The 20,346-nt window shown below is 35.9% G+C and overlaps 2 protein-coding genes across 4 annotated transcripts in view; one reads left to right on the top strand and one right to left on the bottom strand.

Annotated features, from left to right (window-relative positions):
- The window catches only part of LOC127880898 (plexin-A4-like), a 137,154-nt gene extending 125,613 nt beyond the window's left edge, over window positions 1-11,541 (top strand). For all 3 annotated transcript variants that reach the window (XM_052428382.1, XM_052428380.1, XM_052428381.1), the window contains 7 exons: window positions 481-600; window positions 1,712-1,795; window positions 2,111-2,295; window positions 2,636-2,745; window positions 3,607-3,778; window positions 5,960-6,096; window positions 6,448-11,541. In XM_052428382.1, the coding sequence (XP_052284342.1) occupies window positions 481-600; window positions 1,712-1,795; window positions 2,111-2,295; window positions 2,636-2,745; window positions 3,607-3,778; window positions 5,960-6,096; window positions 6,448-6,616 (977 nt within the window). In that variant the 3' untranslated portion in view covers window positions 6,617-11,541. The remainder of the gene's footprint in view (window positions 1-480; window positions 601-1,711; window positions 1,796-2,110; window positions 2,296-2,635; window positions 2,746-3,606; window positions 3,779-5,959; window positions 6,097-6,447) is intronic.
- Window positions 11,542-14,141: 2,600 nt separating this feature from the next.
- On the bottom strand, window positions 14,142-18,143 carry LOC127880923 (angiopoietin-related protein 1-like). Its single transcript, XM_052428437.1, has 4 exons — window positions 17,844-18,143; window positions 15,990-16,072; window positions 15,520-15,688; window positions 14,142-15,085 (listed from the first exon to the last, which is right to left on the bottom strand). The coding sequence occupies exons 1-4, from the start codon at window positions 18,040-18,042 to the stop codon at window positions 14,694-14,696; spliced, it is 843 nt and encodes a 280-aa protein (XP_052284397.1). The 5' UTR covers window positions 18,043-18,143; the 3' UTR covers window positions 14,142-14,693.
- Between the last annotated feature and the right edge of the window lie 2,203 nt (window positions 18,144-20,346).

The raw sequence follows: 20,346 nt of genomic DNA, 5'->3' as shown, positions 1-20,346 counted from the left end.
TGTACCTCTTTATACCAATGGGGTGAAATTTTAATGATGTTATATCTCATGGTATTATTTGCCACTCAGTCAATATATTCCTGACTGAAATGAAAACCAAATGTTGGAAATCAAGCAAAGTGACAATTAATGAAAGTTGAAACAGAACAAAAATCTGTGAATGTTTAGTTTGTTCCTTGCATTACAAATGTGTAACTGTAATTTAAAACCCTTTCCCCTATAAGAAGCAAATTGAAAATGGCTTTTGCCAACAGCATAAAACCAGAACAGCCTGGGAGTAACTCCCTTGTCTGTTCAGGTTTTTTGCTGTTTGCTGCTCATCAGTATCTAAAGTTTGGAGATAAAGGCAAAAATACTTGAATCTAGTAAGAATGGTCATAAATTAAATATAACTTTCTAAGGGACTACAAATGCGTGCAAATATGTGTCTAAGTGTTAAAGGGTTAATACAGTCAATGACATAATACATGTGTATAACAGACTTAGAGCCATACCTAGAGGAGCTGCTGAGTAAAGTGGAGGCAGAAACAACGAAAGCCAGCATTCAACAGATGCTGATATCGCGTAGAAATGTCCACATTGGTGATATGGTTGGAAAAGGTGAGAAATACCTCTGACAAAATGTAGAGACTGCTTCCTTTTGTTTTGAGATTTTGAGATTTACTGTTAACTGCTTTGTCTACAAATTGAAGGCATGACTTTGAAATAGTGTCTATAATATATCTTTGTTTGTTAGTTAAATTGCAATCAATGTGTTTGCCATTCAAACAGCTACAATTGTGGCATCACAGACTTAGTGTTGTTAAAATATTTTTACTGTCACCAGTGAATATATATGTTAGTCATGCATGGATATAAGTGTGAATTTGTATCATAAACACTGTCACTGTCTCAAGAAAAATATTGCTTAAGTTGCTAAAGAACAAAATAATATTCAGATTGAAGTAAATAAGTTGTGCAATTAAAGGCATGTTGCTTTCATCTGAGGCATGTCATGAAAAAATAGGTATACATGTACTGCCATATGCAGCCAGCATAGCTACAGACAAGCCAAAACAGCAATAATGCAGTATTGTCAGGAGCTATATTGGACTAATTATGGCACAACATTTATTTTGGCATGACTCAACTCATTTCTCCTATTCACACATTAATTTTTATGCTCCCCCCCCAAAAAAAATTGGGGGGAGCATATAGTCGCCGCTTCGTCTGTCTGTCCGTCTGTGCACAATTTTTGACTGGGCTATTTCTCAGCTACTAATGACCGGAATTCAATGAAACTTTATGGGAAGCTTCAATACCAAGAGAAGATGTGCATATTGTCAGCGGGTTCTGGTCGGATGATTTTTCACAGAGTTATGGCCCTTTGAAATTTTCCAATAGCTGTAAATATAGTGCAATTCTTGTCCGAGCTATTTCTCAGCAAGTAATGACCGGAATTCAATAAAACTTTATGGGAAGCTTCACTATACCAAGAGGAGATGTGCATATTATCAGCGCTTTCTGGTCGGATGATTTTTCACAGAGTTATGACCCTTTGAAGTTTTATATATAAAATTCTTGTCCCCCAAACTACTGTGCCCTCAAGACGTTTTCTTTTATCTGAATATATAGTGCAGTATTGTGTCCAAAAAAACCTTTGGGGAGCATCACCTGTCTCTGACGGTTTCTTGTTTTACGTTTATCAACATGTTTGCTGTGTTTTCTGTAGGTAATTTTGGTGTCACTCACAAGGGGATGCACTCATTCAGGGGTGATGAGGACCCTAAAGATGTGGCAGTGAAAACTCTCCAAGGTAGGCTTTAAAGACCATTCAAGGCTTCTCTGCTGAATGTGGTCAATGTGTTGTCAGAAAACAGCCAGTTTCAATTCATGTTCATAAAATTTTATGTCAAAGCGATAGCGTCAATTTTGTAGTCAAGAACTATAATCAATGAATTCAGTGCGAATAGGTAGTGAATTGCAATTTTTAAATAATCGTTAACAGTCTTGTAGTTTGTATATTGTTGCTATTGGTGATTTTAACATCGGCCTCCCATAAAGTCATCTGATATTAAGTCTTTTCTCCAAGTAATGTTAAAAAATGTTTTTCTTTGGACCTTTGATACAGGCACAAAGTCTGACAGTGAGAGTGTATCCCACCTGCTGCAGACGACATCTCATCTGCGCAACTTGCAGCATCCTGGCATTGTGCCAATTATTGGTGTCTGCATCACCGTAGCAGACGACCCCCTCCTGGTCACCCCGTACTCTCACATGGGCAATCTGAAGTCATATGTCAGGGATTCAAATAAGGTTGATTGCATTTCCATTGATTGTATGTGGTGAATCATTGTATGTGTCTACTACTATTTACATTCAAAAGGAACCCAGTTGGTTCTGTTTTCAATATAAATGCGGTATTTATAAGTTTCACCAATGCAAGAGGGCTTAATGAATAACACATACATGAATAAAATAATATAGTAAATACAAGTTAATTTTGATGCAATTGGAATTAACCACTACCCCATTTCTGAATGACAAATTCTCAACATAAATAAAATGTTGTGTACTTCTCAAGTTAAAACAATTGTATGTAAATCCTAATATTGTGTAGTATTGTGTAATAGTTTCATTTATTTTGTGCCTTCAGGACTTGACAATCCAAGATTTACTGGACTTTGGTCAGCAAATTGCAGATACCATGGATTATCTTAGCAGCCAGTCGATTGTGCATGGCAACCTGGCACTTAGGAACTGCTTGTAGGGGTCTCAATGGTTATTAATAAAAAAAATGTTATAAAAATTATCAAATACTTTTAAATGTTCTGTACATTTGTTGCCTATATGACTGCAAACCTCTATGTTCAATAGGAATGGGAGTTACTTAAAACACTGTATTATGTGAAATTGGAATAAGACATCAAACTGGGAATGGACATCATTTTGGTGATTTTCTCAAACAAAACTAATCATTTCAAGATCTGAATTTATTTTTGTAATATTTTAACTATACTTCAACCTTAATAAGGAATTTTTTATGACTTTTTCATTAACAGTGATTGTATTTTTATCATTTTAACTGTATTTTAAAACTGTGTTCATGCGCGGCATGGACACAGTTTTATTTTAAGAGGAATAAAAAAAAAATCATAAAAAATCCAGTTTTGTAGTAAAATCAATTTAAATGAACTTATTATATATGCAAGTGTCTATTTTAATTATAATTTGTCAAACTAAATAAATGCAACATGTAAAACTGCATATTATGCACAGTTGAAAAAACACAATTTATTCCCAAGTTGATGTCTTATTCCAACTTCACATAATTCAGTGTTTTAATTACATCTCCAATTATTATTTTTTAAGAAATGGCACATTTTCACATAATTGTGTGTCATGGACATGGAAATAGTGCTTCCCATTATGTATTTGTTTGTAATGTACCATTTAATTGTGTGATCCTTATTGTATTGTGTGATTTGGTTTATATCTGTGTATATTACCTTTTCCGTAAAAGTACCAAAAAACTGTTTTGGACACTTCCAGCTCTACCATGCACATGCAAATGATGCCATGCTCATGCAAATAATGCAACTTTGATATACTGGACTGTTGTTTCAGTTTGTCAGATGAGCGGAAAGTCCAGGTATCCGACTACAGCCTTTACAAAGATGTGTTCTCTCCAGATGTGTACAAGAAATGTGAGGATAAAAACAAGGCCCTCGTCAAATGGTCTGCACCAGAAATACTCGAGGGAGAAGACTTCTCCACTGTGACTTCATACTCAGATGTGGTTTGAAATTGTTTTATAAATTTTGTGAAATTTCGACTAATGTCAAAACAATAGGGAAACAATCGTTGAAGTAAGCCTTTTTAACCAACAACCTGGAATTCTTTTAAATAATTTCTTTAAAGCCAGAAAATGTAAAGTCTGTGAGTTCAATCAGCTTCCTACAAAACTTCAGAGGTTGCATGACTTTAATATATGAACACTCTCAATGCACCTTCATCTACTTACCTCTTGTTGACCTTGACATTGCCAAAGTTTTCAACTTATTCAGAAGGCCGAAATTGTTGGTTAATCTTCAATGATGTATTTTGTCTAATATCAATAGGACTTGCATCAATACTAGTTTACATGTTGCCTTTGAACACTATTACACAACAACACCTGACCAAATTTTGACCTTGAACAACAGCTACATTGGGTTTTGGATCTTATTATTGCTAGTAATTTAGTGGGAGGTATATTTCAGGGAAATGTATTGTTCTATGTGATAATTTGAACATCATTGTAACCAGGGATCATATTTTTTTCGGTTTTGTCGGTCCTAGACCGATTGGGGTCATGAAAGACCGATTGAAAATCCCAAAGAGTCGGTCCGATTCTGTTTGCTAAAATTCCCATGTCATGAAATCGATTATGCAGTGCACATGCTAGCATACCCTAATTACATTCTTATCTCGATTAGGTGTGATAAACCATACACTGCAGTCTCTAAACCGGTCAGGACCAGTCTATTGCACGTCAGCCGACTAGTATCAGCGTATGACACCAATCAACGAAGATTCGCGCGGTTGTGTATTAGTCAAGCGTGAATAACCCAGTGTCAATATCAATTGATAATTTCACTGGCTTATACCTAGCAAACTAATCGGTCCGTAATGTGTGCTTGTCCACGATAAAATCGTTGACAGTTACTTCGGAGATTAAAACCTTGATGTTATCCTCGTGGAAATTGTGCATTTCATGCATGATACAGTCAGTAAACTTTCATATAAACAAAGAAGAAAATCGGATATTCTGCAATAATTGTGGGCGGAACTTATACACTGAAAGCACGCGCTGTAACTAAACAAAACATGCCGATACATTTTCCACCAGCGTAATAATCCGGCAATAAATGAATGAAAGTTGCGGTTTTGATTGACAGAACAGCCGAAAGTTAGTTTTATGGGAGGAACTTCACATAAAATAGCACACAAGAAAAATAATATACATTGTATAAATCTTTAGTAAAAATCGTGTTAGAATCGAAATAATTCGTGTACTTTATTGTTTGTTGTTGAATAACCCACGGCTGGAAGTAAAGATACGTGTTTTTGAATCACTCGTGCTTCGCACTTGTGATTTAATCCCTACGCATCTTAACTTTCGGCCGTGGTTTATTTGACAACAAACTATAACGTACACGAATTGTTTTTCAACTATTTGGTTTTATTATTGCCAGTAGCCAACCTACGCACAGACATTTGTTAGGTTCAATGCATGTGTGTAAGCTATTATCGAGTCGACAATGATTTAAAACATCGGTATAGACTTACACAGATTAATAATATTGACAACGATGAAAAGTCAGATAAAACAGTTACCGAAATAACAATGAAATAGCTAATGATAAAACCAATTGAAAAAACCTTATATGTTCCGTTTAAAAAATGCTTAAGGCAATTTAACTTGTACATTATTATACCCTCTTCATGAATGGCAAAATCAATGGTATATATTTTAACGTAATTTGTCATAATTTCGGATAAAAATTTTCGGACACTTTTTCCCCCATTTAAATCCGGACCGATTGATGTTGCTGGAAAATATGATCCCTGATTGTAACCTCATTCTTGGAAAACCTGGCTGAATGCAGGAGCTTAAAGTTCCATCCCTGACTAACCTGTGGTCCCTGACTAGCCTGTGGTCCCTGACTAGCCTGTTGTCCCTGACTAGCCTGTGGTCCCTTACTAGCCTGTGGTCCCTGACTAGCCTGTGGTCCCTGACTAGCCTGTGGTCCCTGACTAGCCTGTGGTCCCTGGCTAGCCTGTGGTCCCTGACTAGCCTGTGGTCCCTGACTAGCCTGTGGTCCCTGACTAGACTGTGTGAACTGCTCTGTCTTATCTAGGATGACCCTTGACGCACATGCATTAAACCCAGTTTTTCCAGAACGAGTCTCAATTAATGCACTTTCTCTAATCTTAGTGGTCGTATGGTGTTGTTTTGTGGGAGCTTCTGACAAGGGGCATCACTCCGTATCCAGACATAGATAACTCTGCAGTATTGGAACACGTGAAAAATGGCAACAGATTAAAGAAACCCAAGCAGTGCCCAGAAGAAGTGTAAGTCACTTTTTGAGGAATTCTCATAGTGATATGAGATTGAAATTTTGAGAATTACATATGAATATTTAAATGAAAAATTGCTAAATTTAGCCAAATTAAAAACTCATTAATATTTTGTAACCAAACTTACAAGAGCCCATAATTTGTAAGAGCAGACAAAATCTACTACGACTACTATTATTACTCGTACATTATTGCATTTACAACATTATTGTTGAATTATATATTATTGTATACCTATAATAAATGCATAATTACCATTAAGGTATTCAGTCAATATAGGTATATATGCCAAGGGGTAAATGGATTACCCTCACATTTTCTAAATCCTGATTCTGTTCCCTGCAGGTACAATGTGATGGTGCGCTGCTGGGCGTTGGAGCCCAGGTCCCGCCCCTCATTCCACCAGATAGCTGCCGACGTTGCAGGCTTCTTGGGCCATGCAGGGGACGAGTCTGGGGTAGGGGAGACAACTCCACTGCAAGATGACATCAATGCCAGGCAGGAGATTGTATAATGGGATTGCTTAGCAACAGCTGCCTTCCTTGCACTGTACAAATGTGCTGATGTAACTAGTACACTGTAACTATTATCAAAACAGTCACACTAGACAGGAAGTTGTACAAACCTTTCCCACTCAGTAACTTGATTTTAGCCATATGAAGTCACATAAAAAATCAAATTTAATTGAACAATTTTCGTAAACAATTTAAATTTTTAAGGCTTCAATTCTATCACTAGGATACTGATGAGCAGCGAACAGCACAAAACCTGGTAATGGTTTTCTGCTGGTTGCATAAGCCATTTTCACTTTTCCTTGAAGCAGGTAAAGGTTAATGGGGTTACTGAGTAACATCGGTCTCCTTTACAGTGTACCAACGTGCTGATGATGTAAAACTGTATGACATTGATGTTTGATATTAAGTTTTTATGACTGAAATGGTTAAATTATGGAACTGTACATTGTAATATATGTATGTATGAATATTGTGATTCTAGCCTCGAAATTACATGTTTTATTATTATAATGTTAGAATATCAAATGTGTAGTCATCTTAAATTGTTCACGCTATCATAAAAAACGTTCATCTTATTAGATGGTTCTGAGAATCAATTTCAGGTGTATGTGAATGCATTTGCTAAAAGAAACGTTTTCTCTATTGTTTTGTACATTGATAATGCCATAATACTAGTACCATAAAACCAACTGTTTAGTATGTAGATAAATTTTAAATCAAATGTGTAATATATAGGTTTTCTGCCTCTGCATGTAATTGCAACATGATACATAATGAAATATTGAGAGTATCTGACAAGCTTAATTTCTGTCAAGCCCTTTTGCAGCAAGCTTGATATAGCAATCACAATGGTAGAATGATTGTGCATGCGTTCATGATTTCGAGCTTATCCATACTCTACATTTGTCACTCATTGTGAAATAAAGAAAAACTTACCACAGATTACCATCATCATGATATGTCTTCATATCTTACAATTAAATGCCACACTAAAAGGTCAAAGATGCATTTGGGACATTAAACAGGTTTTTCTTACTATAACTTTGCTATTCAATATTCAATTTAAAAATATTTCAAAGGTCCTGGTTAAACTTTAAGGTAAAATGTCAAAGTTGGACATAATACAATAACTTGTTTTAGCTTGTCTGGACTTTTACTTTGTCATTTATTGTGCTATGTTAGAATAAAAAATGACCATCATCATAAGACGCCATGTCACGTGTTAGTCTCATTTTACCACCAAGTTCAAGGTCACACTTAGAGGTCAAAGGTCAAATTATCCATTTAACATCATCCAGACTGTAACTATGCCATTCATCCTGCAAGCTTAATATAGCTTACCACAAATGAGATGGAAGGTTGTCTATACTACCTATCTCCTTACTTTAAAGGTCATGGTCACACTAAGAGCTCAAATTTGGTCATGAAACAGATTGTCTGGACTATAAATATGACATTAATCATGTGTTTAAAATAATTAATCATAAATATCTACCATGAGAAGATTATGTGCGGATTGTAATATCAGTCTCCCTACCTCAAAGGTCAAGGTCAGTCTTAAGGTCAAATGTTAAATTGGGCTAAAAAGCATGTTGGCTAGAGTGTAACTGCATAATTGATCATGCAATTGTAAATTGTGTATCACAAATGCTCACCATGCAGATATGTTGTGCCTTCCCTTGGACAAAGATCAAGCTCACACTTGAAGTCAAATATGTGCATGCTGCAGGTTGTTTAATAATGTCAGTCATTATTGACCAATTGCTTGCTATGCTGCCAAAGGGATCTAGTTTCATATACAGTTTTACCATATTTGCCATATAAATGGACTGGTCAATAGATTGCTATGCACATTAACTACATAAATAGATTACTGTGTGTATGTTGATCTAAGATCAGAGCTCCATAAATAAACTGCTGTCGCAATAATAATCGTGTATGCAATCATTATAATTTATGCATTTACATGGGATTCCTGTGTGAAAGCTGCTATAATGCAAGTGTATTTTATATAATTCTGTATTCTTATGTATTGTATGGTGCATTTCTTGTAAAATTGGTGCTTTTGTTGTTCTTATGGTGTATATTATTATTTTGCTATAAATAGTTAGTTTAGCATCAAATGCATGTACTATTGTGTGTGTATCGTTTCCATGACCTTTCACTGTATGTAACTGGCCAGTTTCATTCATAAAAATACTGACATGCACATTTCATTTTTTTACCAATGCTAGTCTTGTTTCTTTTGTGGACAAAACTTGAGTTCAGTTGAAACTTTACACAACATATTTTAATAATTCATAAGCGTCTGATTTTATGTGTTTTATTTCTTAACATGATTTTAGTAAATTCTGTTTTATTTTTGCTGCTCAAATTATTGAGAAAGATCTTGAGCGAAGAGGCAGGGTGCTGTATCAGCCTACTTCACACTCCCAGTCTTTTTCTAACTTCTTAACAAAAAGTGTGAACAAATATATTGTTATATATAGTAGATGTTTGTTTGATTTTCATTGGCATATGAAAAGGCTATTCTTAACAACCTTTAGTGAATAGCTGGGCAGAAATGACCTGTAGAAAGAAAAATTAAAAGAAGATGGCAACCAGTTCCTTTCTTTTTGTAAGAAAGGATCTTACCTAATTTTTAACCACTAGTTTCAGACATAAAATTCTGCAAGTTTGATTACCATGAGGTTTACACACAAGCCTCTTACAAGCCAATAGTTATATTGACATATGTCTTCTATAAGGTGTGCCTTTAATGTACCATGGTCTATAATACTCTTGCCACCCATGATGTATAGAACTCTGTAGACTATATACTTTCTGTGGTATAAGACAATGAACATTTCTGATTTGTGTGATACAAGTTTACAACTGAGATTAAATTCTACCACAAGCTGTTTGATTTCATCAGTAGGCCGTAAAATGTTTTATTTATGTTTATGTACATATTTTACACTAATTTATGTGGAACATACAATTTTTAGCTCATCTATTTTTATTTTTTTTTAAATTATGAGCTATTGTCATCACCTTGGCGTTGGCGTCCGGTTAAGTTTTGCGTTTAGGTCCACTTTTCTCATAAAGTATCAATGCTATTGCATTCAAACTTGCTACACTTACTTACTATCATGAGGGGACTGGGCAGGCAAAGTAAGATAACTCTGGCTTGCATTTTGACAGAATTATGTGCCCTTTTTATACTTAGAAAATTGAAAATTCTGGTTAAGTTTTGTATTTAGGTCCATTTTACTCCTTAAGTATCAAAGCTATTGCTTTCATACTTGCAACACTTACTATCATAAGGGGACTGTGCAGGCAAAGTTTTGTATCTCGGACTGGCATTTTGACGGAATTATGGGCCGTTTATACTTTGGTTGAGTTTGTGTTTTGGTCCACTTTACCCCTAAAGAACTTGGAACACTTGCAAACTTTCATAAGGGGACAGTAAAGGACAAGTTGCATAACTCTGGTTGTCATTTTTACGGAATTATGGCCCTTTTTTGACTTAGTAACTTTGAATATATGGTTACATTTTGTGTTTAGATCCACTTTACTTCTAAAGTATCAAGGCTTTTGCTTTTAAACTTCAAATACTTTCATGCTATCATGAGGGTACTGTACCTGGCAAGTTGAATTTTACCTTGACCTTTGAATGACCTTGACTCTCAAAGTCAAATTATTAAATTTTGCTAAAATTGACATAACTTCTTTATTTATGATTAGATTAGATTGATACTTTGACAAAACAACTCTTACCTGACATACCACAATAGACTCCACCCTAACCATCCCCCCCCCCCGAATCCCCCCTCAATCCCCTCCCCATTATTATTTTTTTAATTAAAGATCATCTAATTAATGACCACCACACCCTCACACTATACCCACCCCCCACCCCCCCACCCCCAAAAAATAATTTTTATGCCCTTGGTAGGGTGGCATACAGCAGTTGAACTGTCCGTCAGTATGTCAGTCAGTCTGTCCGTCCGTTTGATAAAAAACTTTCACATTGGCCATAACTTTTTCACTTTTGAAGATAGCAACTTGATATTTGGCATGCATGTGTATCTCATGGAGCTGCACATTTTGAGTGGTGAAAGGTCAAGGTCATCCTTCAAGGTCAAATGTCAAATTTATGGTGTCTGTCCGTCCAAAAACTTTAACATTGGCCATAACTTTTTTAATATTGAAGATAGCAACTTGATATTTGGCATGCATGTGAATCTCATGAAGCTGCATATTTTGAGTGGTGGAAGTTCAAGGTCAAGGTCATCTTTTTCAAGGTTAAATTTTATTTTATTTTTAAATTCAAAGCGGCGTTCTTATGAAGCTGCACATTTTGAGTGGTGGAAGGTCAAGGTCATTCTTCAAGGTCAAGGTCATCCTTCAAGGTCAAAGGTCAAAAAAAATATTTCTAAGTGGCGTTATCATTAAGCTGCACATTTTAATTGGTGGAAGGTCAAGGTCATCCTTTTAGGTCATCCTTCAAGGTCAAAGGTAAAAAAAATGATAAAAAATTCAAAGCGGCGTTATCATGAAGCTGCACATTTTGAGTGGGGGTAGTTCAAGGTCAAGGTCATCCTTCAAGGTAAAAAAAAATTACAAATTTCAAAGCGGTGTTCTCATGAAGCTGCACATTTTGAATGGTGGAAGGTCAAGGTCATCCGTCAAGGTCATCCTTCAAGGTCAAAGGTAAAAAAGTAATAATTTCAAAGCGGCGTTATCATGAAGCTGCACATTTTGAGTAGTGGAAGTTCAAGGTCAAAGGTCATAAAAATAATATTTTAAAGTTGTGTTCTCATAAAGCTGCATATTTTGAGTGGTGGTAGTTCAAGGTCAAGGTAATCCTTCAAGGTCAAAGGTAAAAAAAAAAAAAATTCAAAGCAGCGCAATAGGGGGCATTGTGTTTCTGACTAACACATCTCTTGTTTTTTTCAAACATGGTTAAAAAACACAAATATTTATTTTTATATTTTATTTACGAAATACCGTTCAACCATCCCACCCAAGAAAATAAAATTATTTTTTTGTTGCATTTTTTTTGCATTTTTGGAAGGTAATGTAATAAATGACCACACCCCCACACTATACACCCCTCTCCACTCCACCCCTCCCTCCTTTGTGATTGAAATTGAGATAGGTCCCTACACCTTTAAAAAGAAAAATAGATGAGTGGTCTGCACCCGCAAGGCGGTGCTCTTGTTTATACAATGCTGTACATGTCCTGTTTTTACTGTGATGTGAAGGGGCACTATCAGCTGAGAAATAATTTTGATGTTCTTCAATCTTCATATTTATGATGTAAGTAGCTTTTGACATTTTTTGTTCCCCTTTTGATTGGTAATGACATGATCTGCATAAATGTATTCAACAATCAGTCATGTCGTGTATTATTTATTGAGGTTTTAACTTCTGTTCATTTAAGGAAGCTGTGTATACTGCTGCTTGGTTTTCTTTTTACACTTTCATGTGTCAATAAAGCTTTTTAAAAGTTTTATAAAAACTGTGTTTGGTCTTTGCTATCCCATGTTCCTTGCCAAAGCAGATAGATCTGTATATGTATTTGTTTAAGGTGGCCTCAGTTTTCTCATGTTATCAATAAATGTAATTAAATTTTCAATATGGTTATCTATAAAAGGTAAAAATTATACAATTACGGTAACTTATCAGTAATAATATTTGATTTACATGTACGATGTACTGTTTATGTGAAGTGTAATCAACTGACAGGAATATGACTATCCTTTCAATGTTAAATTATAAATATTGGATTTGTTTGTACCTTATTTACTTTATATGTATTATTTTGACATTGCCTCAATTCGTTTTTAGCGCACTTGTGCAATTCAAAGTTTTGGTTCTTTAGATCACCTGATATGAGCTGGGATTTGTCAGTAAACTTTATTCAAGCAGCATCTCCTAAATTAAAGGGCAAATTTTACCAAACTTCACTGAAAGATTATTATGCCCCCCTTTGAAGAAGAGTGCGTATATTGTTTTGCACATGTCGGTACGTCGGTATGTCCGTCCGTCCACCAGATGGTTTCGGGATGATAACTCAAGAACGCTTAGACCTAGGATCATGAAACTACATTGATCATGACTCGCAGATGACCCCTATTGATTTTCAGGTCACTAGGTCAAGGTCACGGTTACCCGAAATAGTAAAATGGTTTCCGGATGATAACTCAAGAACGCTTATGCCTAATATCACGAAACTTCATAGGTACATTGACCATGACTCTCAGATGACCCTTATTGATTTTCAGGTCACTAGGTCAAAGGTCAAGGTTATGGTGACCCAAAATAGTAAAATGGTTTCTGGATGATAACTCAAGAACGCTTATGCCTAGGATCTTGAAACTTCATAGGTACATTGATCATGACTCGCAGATGACCCCTATTGATTTTCAGGTCACTAAGTCAAAGGTCATGGTGACCTGAAATAGAAAAATGGTTTCTGGATGATAACCTAAGAACGTTTATGCCTAGGATCATGAAACTTCATAGGTATATTGATCATGACTCGCAGATGACACCTATTGATTTTCAGGTCACTAGGTCAAAGGTCAAGGTCACGGTGACAACTTAGAAAAATGGTTTCCGGATGATAACTCAAGAACGCTTCTGCCTAGGATCATGAAACTTCATAGGTACATTGATCATGACTCGCAGATGACCCCTATTGACTTTCAGGTCACAAGGTCAAAGGTCACGGTGACTTGACACAGTAAAATGGTTTCCAGATGATAACTCAAGAAAGCTTACGCCTAGGATCATGAAACTTCATAGGTACATTGTTCATGACTCGCAGATGACCCCTATTGGTTTTCAGGTCACTAGGTCAAAGGTCAAGGTCGCAGTGCCAAAAAACGTATTCACACAATGGCTGCCACTACAATTGACAGCCCATATGGGGGGCATGCATGTTTTACAAACAGCCCTTGTTTAATCTTTATTTTTGGAAGTTGCATACAATCTTCCAGAGCTAAAAAGAGACCGTAACAATTTGAATTTCAAAAATATATCAACCTTTAGGGCTCAATTGGGTCAATATTTGTAATGTAATATTATCAGTGGTCCTCTACCAAGTTTGTTAAAAACTTGACATGTACATTGTTTATTTAGTGATGCAACATTTAAGAGCATTGATATTTGGTATGTAACATTAAAGTGGTCCTCTACAAAGTTTGTTCAAATGATGCCCTTATGGTCAAAACTAGCCCTGCCCAGGAGGAAACTTGTCTGCCACATATGCTTGTTATGAAAACTCCTTCCAAACTTCAAAGCTGAGAACCTAGCTATTATGTAGTGTGGTGGTCCTGTGCAAAGTTTGTTCAAATGATGCCTCTGGGACCAAAAATGACCATGACCCAGGGATCACATGGTAATGTATATACCTTTATATCAAAATGGCTGTAAAAGCGTCAACGACCGCAAGGCCCAGAGGTTTTGTATTGGATTTGTAAAATCATACAGTGGTCATTGTCAACACTTCATTCAAGTTTTAATGAAAACAAATAAGCGTGTTCATTTTTTTATTTAAATTAAAAACAAAGTAAGCAATATAACACAGTACGAGAATAATTTATTTATTTGAATACTTAATACGATAATTATTTTATCAGACACAGGGTCATCCGTTTTTCAAATATGTGTACAGCAAAACATTTTGTGATACAACCAGGATATGGAAAAACGGAAGTTGCGTATCAAGTTATTTGAACATGAAAAGTGCTGTCTCATTTGCTTTACAAAATACGACATAGGCAATTTTGCACAGAAATATCTATATCCATATCTACGTATACATGAATAGAATGATGACGGCAAGTTTTGCAACAGTTTCCATTGTTTTCATAATGAACACTGGTTAGATTTGTCATGGAAGTTAGAAACTTGTCAAAAGCTTACTGGAGCATAAAAGATGAAGCACGATTACAAATACACAACGATCTGTAAATAATGTGTATTGATAGCTACCCTAACGATAACTATAACGTTGGGAAATGCAGACGATATGAACACAGAAGGAAAATGCAGACGGGATACTGATTTCATAAAATCGGTCGCCTAGAAACTGGACAGCGTCATGCTGAAATACTTGAGCGAGTAGCCGAACCCGTACCAGTCTCTGTAGAACAGACCGTCGTACATGGAGCCGGGGGGAGTGTAGGACCCGCATTGGGGGTAGTACCTCCCAGTAGGGAGCGTGTACGTGCAGTAGTTGTACCACCAGCCACCGCGCATGCTCAGTGCGCAGCTGTGAGCGTCCGGTGCGTCTATGGTAGCGAATGGCATGCCGTTGTTGAAAGAGAAGTCATCCGGAAGTACGTTACCAGAAGCGTAGCTGTTAATGTAGAGGGTGTATCGCGAGGAGGCGGGTCCCAGCGAGAAGTGGCGGTAGACGATGGTTTTGACATTGTGGTTGCAGTCTTGCATCGTCACCGTGAGCGTGTTGTAACCTTTGATCCGGAAAGAAATACAGAACATGTATCTGTAAATTTGAAAGGCTCTTTTCTACCTTTAGCAGTCGACGTGGATTTTTGTATTAGCAAAAAGGAAATTTAACAAGCAAGATAAAACACTTGGGTAATCATATTTTCATCATAGTGTAAACATAATTATCTCGTTTTCCCTTGTTTGCCATCGATCTTACACAAGACATAAACATGATCCCCGTCTTTGGTAGTCGAGGTTAAAGCAACTTTTTACTTGAGTCCACTTTTGATAATGTATTAATGGCTGTGTACCTAATAAAGCCTGTTAATAAATATTTCCCAATGGTAAAATGTCCAATCGATAAGATATGTGATTTATGCTTAAAGTTTCATAACAGTAAAGTTTTTTAAAGTTAAATGTTGGGCAAGATGCAAATTTGTGAACCAACAGTACATACCTTTGTCTGTCAGCGCTTTGATATTCGCCAGTCCTAACCAGCCGTCCCCTGCCGCAATGTTCCCAAAGCCTCGCTCGTAGTTATAGAAGTTCTGTACGAAGCTCACCGTGCCGAACTTCTGCACCAGTATCCCATAGCTGGCGACTCCAGACTCGAAAGAGCAGAAAACCTGTAAAAAAAGAGACAACCCTTGATCATGTAGTGATATAACGTCTTACATTTCACTTTTCAGAAATGAAACAATGTTCCTTTGCATGACATGGATCACCGAGTGGTTAAGATATTAGACTTTATGCTGAAGACCGGGGCTCAAGGCTCGGATAGAACAACATTTTGATTTATATGTGTTTTCCCTAGTTATACTAAAACCTAAATACATATTTATTTGATATGCTTAAATAATAGTAATTATTTTAAGGTAGAACTTCACAATAAACAAATATCTGGTAAAAAGTCCCTTCTGCGCTCACCACGATGGGTTCCGACTGGTTAAGGTAGATCCGGTACGCCCCTGCTTCCTTGTAGGAACCGGAAGCGAGGATTTCATCACAGTCTGGCATTTTGTAAATAGAAAAGTGTATGTCATTTGCATGCACAATCATGACGATTTAAAGGGGCCTTTTCACAGATTTTGGCATTTTTTAACTTATTCATTAAATGCTTTATATTGATAAATGTAAACATTGGATCGTAAAAGCACCAGTAAAAAATCAAGAATAAAATTTAAAAAAGGAAAAGAACATTGCCCGGAGCAGGTTTCGAACCAGTGACCCCTGGAGTCCTGCCAGAGTCCTGAAGTAAAAACGCTTTCGCCTACTGAGCTATTCCGCCGAATACACATTCTTGACGAATTTTATACCTTATATAAGCAATTTTCGTAGTTTCACAAAATTTAACGACAAAAACAGAACTCTCCAAATTATTCAATCGTTTCGCGTTGCAACGCTTTATTATTTTTAGGTTTTAAAATCGTCAAAAGATGCATATAATGGCTATATTAGAGCATGGTAAATGTTCAGTATTACTGTTTCCTCACAAATATCAAAACTAAAACGAAAATTTGCGGATCTGAAACAACTTTTTTCAATTTTGTCAATTTACCAAACCGTGAAAAGATCCCTTTAAATTTATACATGTAATAGATCTAATAACCGTAATGTAAAGTTAACCCATTTAAGCCTAGTGGACTCTCCCATCTTTCTAAATTGGATCAATTTATTTCCAAAATTAGGGAAGTCTAGTATATTTGTTTTTATATTTAGAATATTTCTTACAGATTTTTTTTAAGCAAACAGCGCAGACCCAGATTAGACGCCGCATGATGCGGCGTCTCATCTGGGTCTACGCTGTTTGCCAAGGCCTTTTTTTCTAGTCGCTAGGCATAAATGGGTTAAATTAATACATGTTATAGGTCTAATATCCGTACTGTAAAGTTAATATGTTCCGGGATGAATTCAGTTTCACCATGGTTCGATCGCGTTATGCGATCAAACTATTAGATTTAGATCGTATCTATTTTTCAATTTACATGATTATTTAAAAGTGTTAGGGATTCAACAGAGTCGATCAAACGCGAATGCTACACAACCGCTTGAATTCATTAAACCTCCATGTATTAGAATATTTTAGATTCATTACTCCGTGCCAACCAACGTGGCCATATAATTCCAGTTAGTTATCAAAGCGTTACGACCGCACGCATGTGTTCATTTCTTTTTATACATGTATAAAACAAGGACTTCATTACCCGAACCACTAATCGAGAGTTCTATATACCTTAAGGTAATCTAATTAACTGCAGATGTATTTGAAGACATAGAGGTGACAACCGAATTTTTTTTTTCTTCGCGTACGCACGTGCGACTCTGTACACTTAAACGACTTTACACGTGCAAGGACTATCAATGAGTGGCAGTGTGTGCAGCACTCGAGGCCATGTAGCCTTACGTTCACGTGCACTCGCGAACAATTTGTATGCGCTCGGGTAAGCATTTGGGAAAAAACAGAAGTCCCACCTATACCACGAGATCTTTCTGCACCACTATATTATTTAAATTAATGGACACACCACTAATTATTCTAGTTCTATATAACAGTGAAATTAAATTTATTTACAAGTAAGTGAAATATTTTTCTAGAAAAAGATCATGAGGTTCGAATTTTTCCGCATTTATGAATACTCTGCAGTCTTGTATATGTTTAAATCTACGCTATGTACCTGTTTCGACTTGTACATGTTTAAAACTTTTATTTAAGCGACTCGTACCTTCAATCATGTAAAATGTGTCCCTTATACTGTAACCAAAAATAAAATAAACACAAACCTTGATATTTTGTGAAGTCCGCGTCGTTGAGAACGGTGACGTCACTGACAGGTTCCACATCCGCCGTCGGCTGTTCGAACTCCACACTTCCGGCCGGCCTCTTACTTCCACCACGTGCACCGACCACCACAAGCGCACATAGCGACATACACAGAAACTGGCGGACCATTTGGAGCGACCAACGTGTTGGTATGATCATCTGGCGTTAAGCAAATGAGACTGACGAGTCTCACTTGCTTGATAAAATTTCAACCAACCAACTAGGAAGTAAAAAAGCAGTTTGGGATAGGTGTTTGATACACATCTAGAACCAACTTTAGATGAGGTAAAATAGCTGTATGTGAAACATGTCTATAAATAGAATGGCGATTTTGCAACTTTAAGTTGTCTGGTTACTGACTTGTTCAATGGGGTCAAACTACTAATGTTAATAAGATCACTTATCTGTCTTACATTCACAATTGCTTGTTTTCTTAAAGTATTGGACAAGGCGTGGCATGGATATATAAACATTAATTATATCCAATATTGTACAACTGCATATAATCAATCATTATCTATAAATGGTATTTCATATTTACAAAAATAAATGGAATTTTACTAGTTGTACTTTGATCACATTGTTAATTTTGCGCTTCCTAGTTTCTTGAATAATAACCCGTCAATCACTTGCGTGATGTTTGCATGGGTAAATTCCGTCATTGTGGTCTACAAAACATTTCAATTTTGGGGATCGTCTAATAATCATACAGGTACACTTTTATTACATATATATAATAGTGAAGAAAATGGGAATAATTTCAATACAAATTAAAGAGACGAATCAACAAAATAACATTTTGTTTTTAACCAGACTGACTCACTGGTGTGTATTACATTTAACATTATTAAATGAGATTATTGTTGTGTTAATTATATGACTTAAAATGTCAATTGTTATACACAATATATATTTAATAGACGACCCTCAAAATGAATTGTCAAGATTATGAAGGTAAGAAGTACAACTTTTTCATGATAAACATGGAATTTGTAGCCACTAGGAAGTAAGTAAAGATATTCATAAATATGTCACTTACGGTACATGACAATGTTTATATTTTAAAAGGATTTTACAAAATCAAACGTTGTATTTTGCAATGAGTAGAAAGATCATAAGACCGCAATATTACATTTGTAACCGTAATTCAAGCGCTATGTTAATAACAAACACGAGAAAGACATTTTACTATCGTCCCCACAAATGTCATATGGTTTTATTAAGAACAATTAACATTTGTTTTAATCCTGACGTGAAAATTGCATTCAATGACCTTGACATACTAATTGTGAAAGCAATGCTTTATTTTTTAAATGCTGATAAAATGACGACATTGCCTGCAATAAATAGATGAAATATCATAAATGAGAATGCAGTCAATGAAATCATTAATTTTAGGTTGATATTGTGACAAAATATTCAGTAAGACAGCTTTTTAATAAGAACAAGATGTGTTTGTGAAACACTATGTCCCCCCATATATTTGAACTTTGACATTGAAGGATGGCCTTTATATTGACCTTTCACCACTCAAAATGTGCAGCTCCATGAGATACACATGCATGCCAAATATCAAGTTGCTATCTTCAATATTTCAAAAGTTATGGCCAATGTTAAAGTTTGACGCAAAAAACAACAACAAATAGACAGGGCAAAAACAATATGTAATAAAAATTTGTATAATGCAATGCAGTTACATGTACCGGTATATCATACTGCATTAGTTATATGACTGAATCACGATTAAGATGGTGATGTAACTTGACTGTACTCGTGAAAATTAGTCACTTTGTGTATTGGGCAATAATTCGCGTGTGTACATGTAGTTTTACTTTTACTTTCACACACCGTGCATGGCAAATCACCATTTTCTTAAATTGTGATTGTGGGATTAAAAAAATATATTAAACCTTGAACATTAAAATAGGCTTTTGTTAAAACACTGCGCGTGTCATGCTGTATCAACTGTTCAAAAGAGAGACTGTAACACGAATAGAAAAGCCTAGATATATTAGATAAAAATCATAAAAAAAGCTTGAATTTCGTTCGATCTTTTCTGAGTAATGGGAACATGTCCGTGATGCATTTTGAAATATAAGTATTTTTTACCAAGAAAACCTTTACATGTACCGCATTTGTTTAAAATAATTGTAATATGAATCTGTATTGAAAGTTGTGTGTAAAGATTGAGCAATTCGATTTAAATCACATCCTCCAGTGGGCTTGGAGATATCCTCCGCGTATTTAACAACTTCGACATGTTCACACCATTCATATGTGACTTGTTCTGATAAAACTGGGCATACTGCATGTGCGTAAAGTGTAGTCCCAGATTAGCCTGTACAGTCCGCACAGGCTAATCAGGGACGACACTTTCCGCTTTTATGGTAGTTTAAGTTTCAATGAAGTCCATCCTTACCGAAAATTAAGTTTAGGCGGAAAGTGTCGTCCCTGATTAGCCTG

Source organism: Dreissena polymorpha, chromosome 5, assembly GCF_020536995.1.
Source record: "Dreissena polymorpha isolate Duluth1 chromosome 5, UMN_Dpol_1.0, whole genome shotgun sequence".
NCBI classification, from domain to species: domain Eukaryota; kingdom Metazoa; phylum Mollusca; class Bivalvia; order Myida; family Dreissenidae; genus Dreissena; species Dreissena polymorpha.
This window is presented reverse-complemented; position numbering and strand designations above follow the sequence as displayed.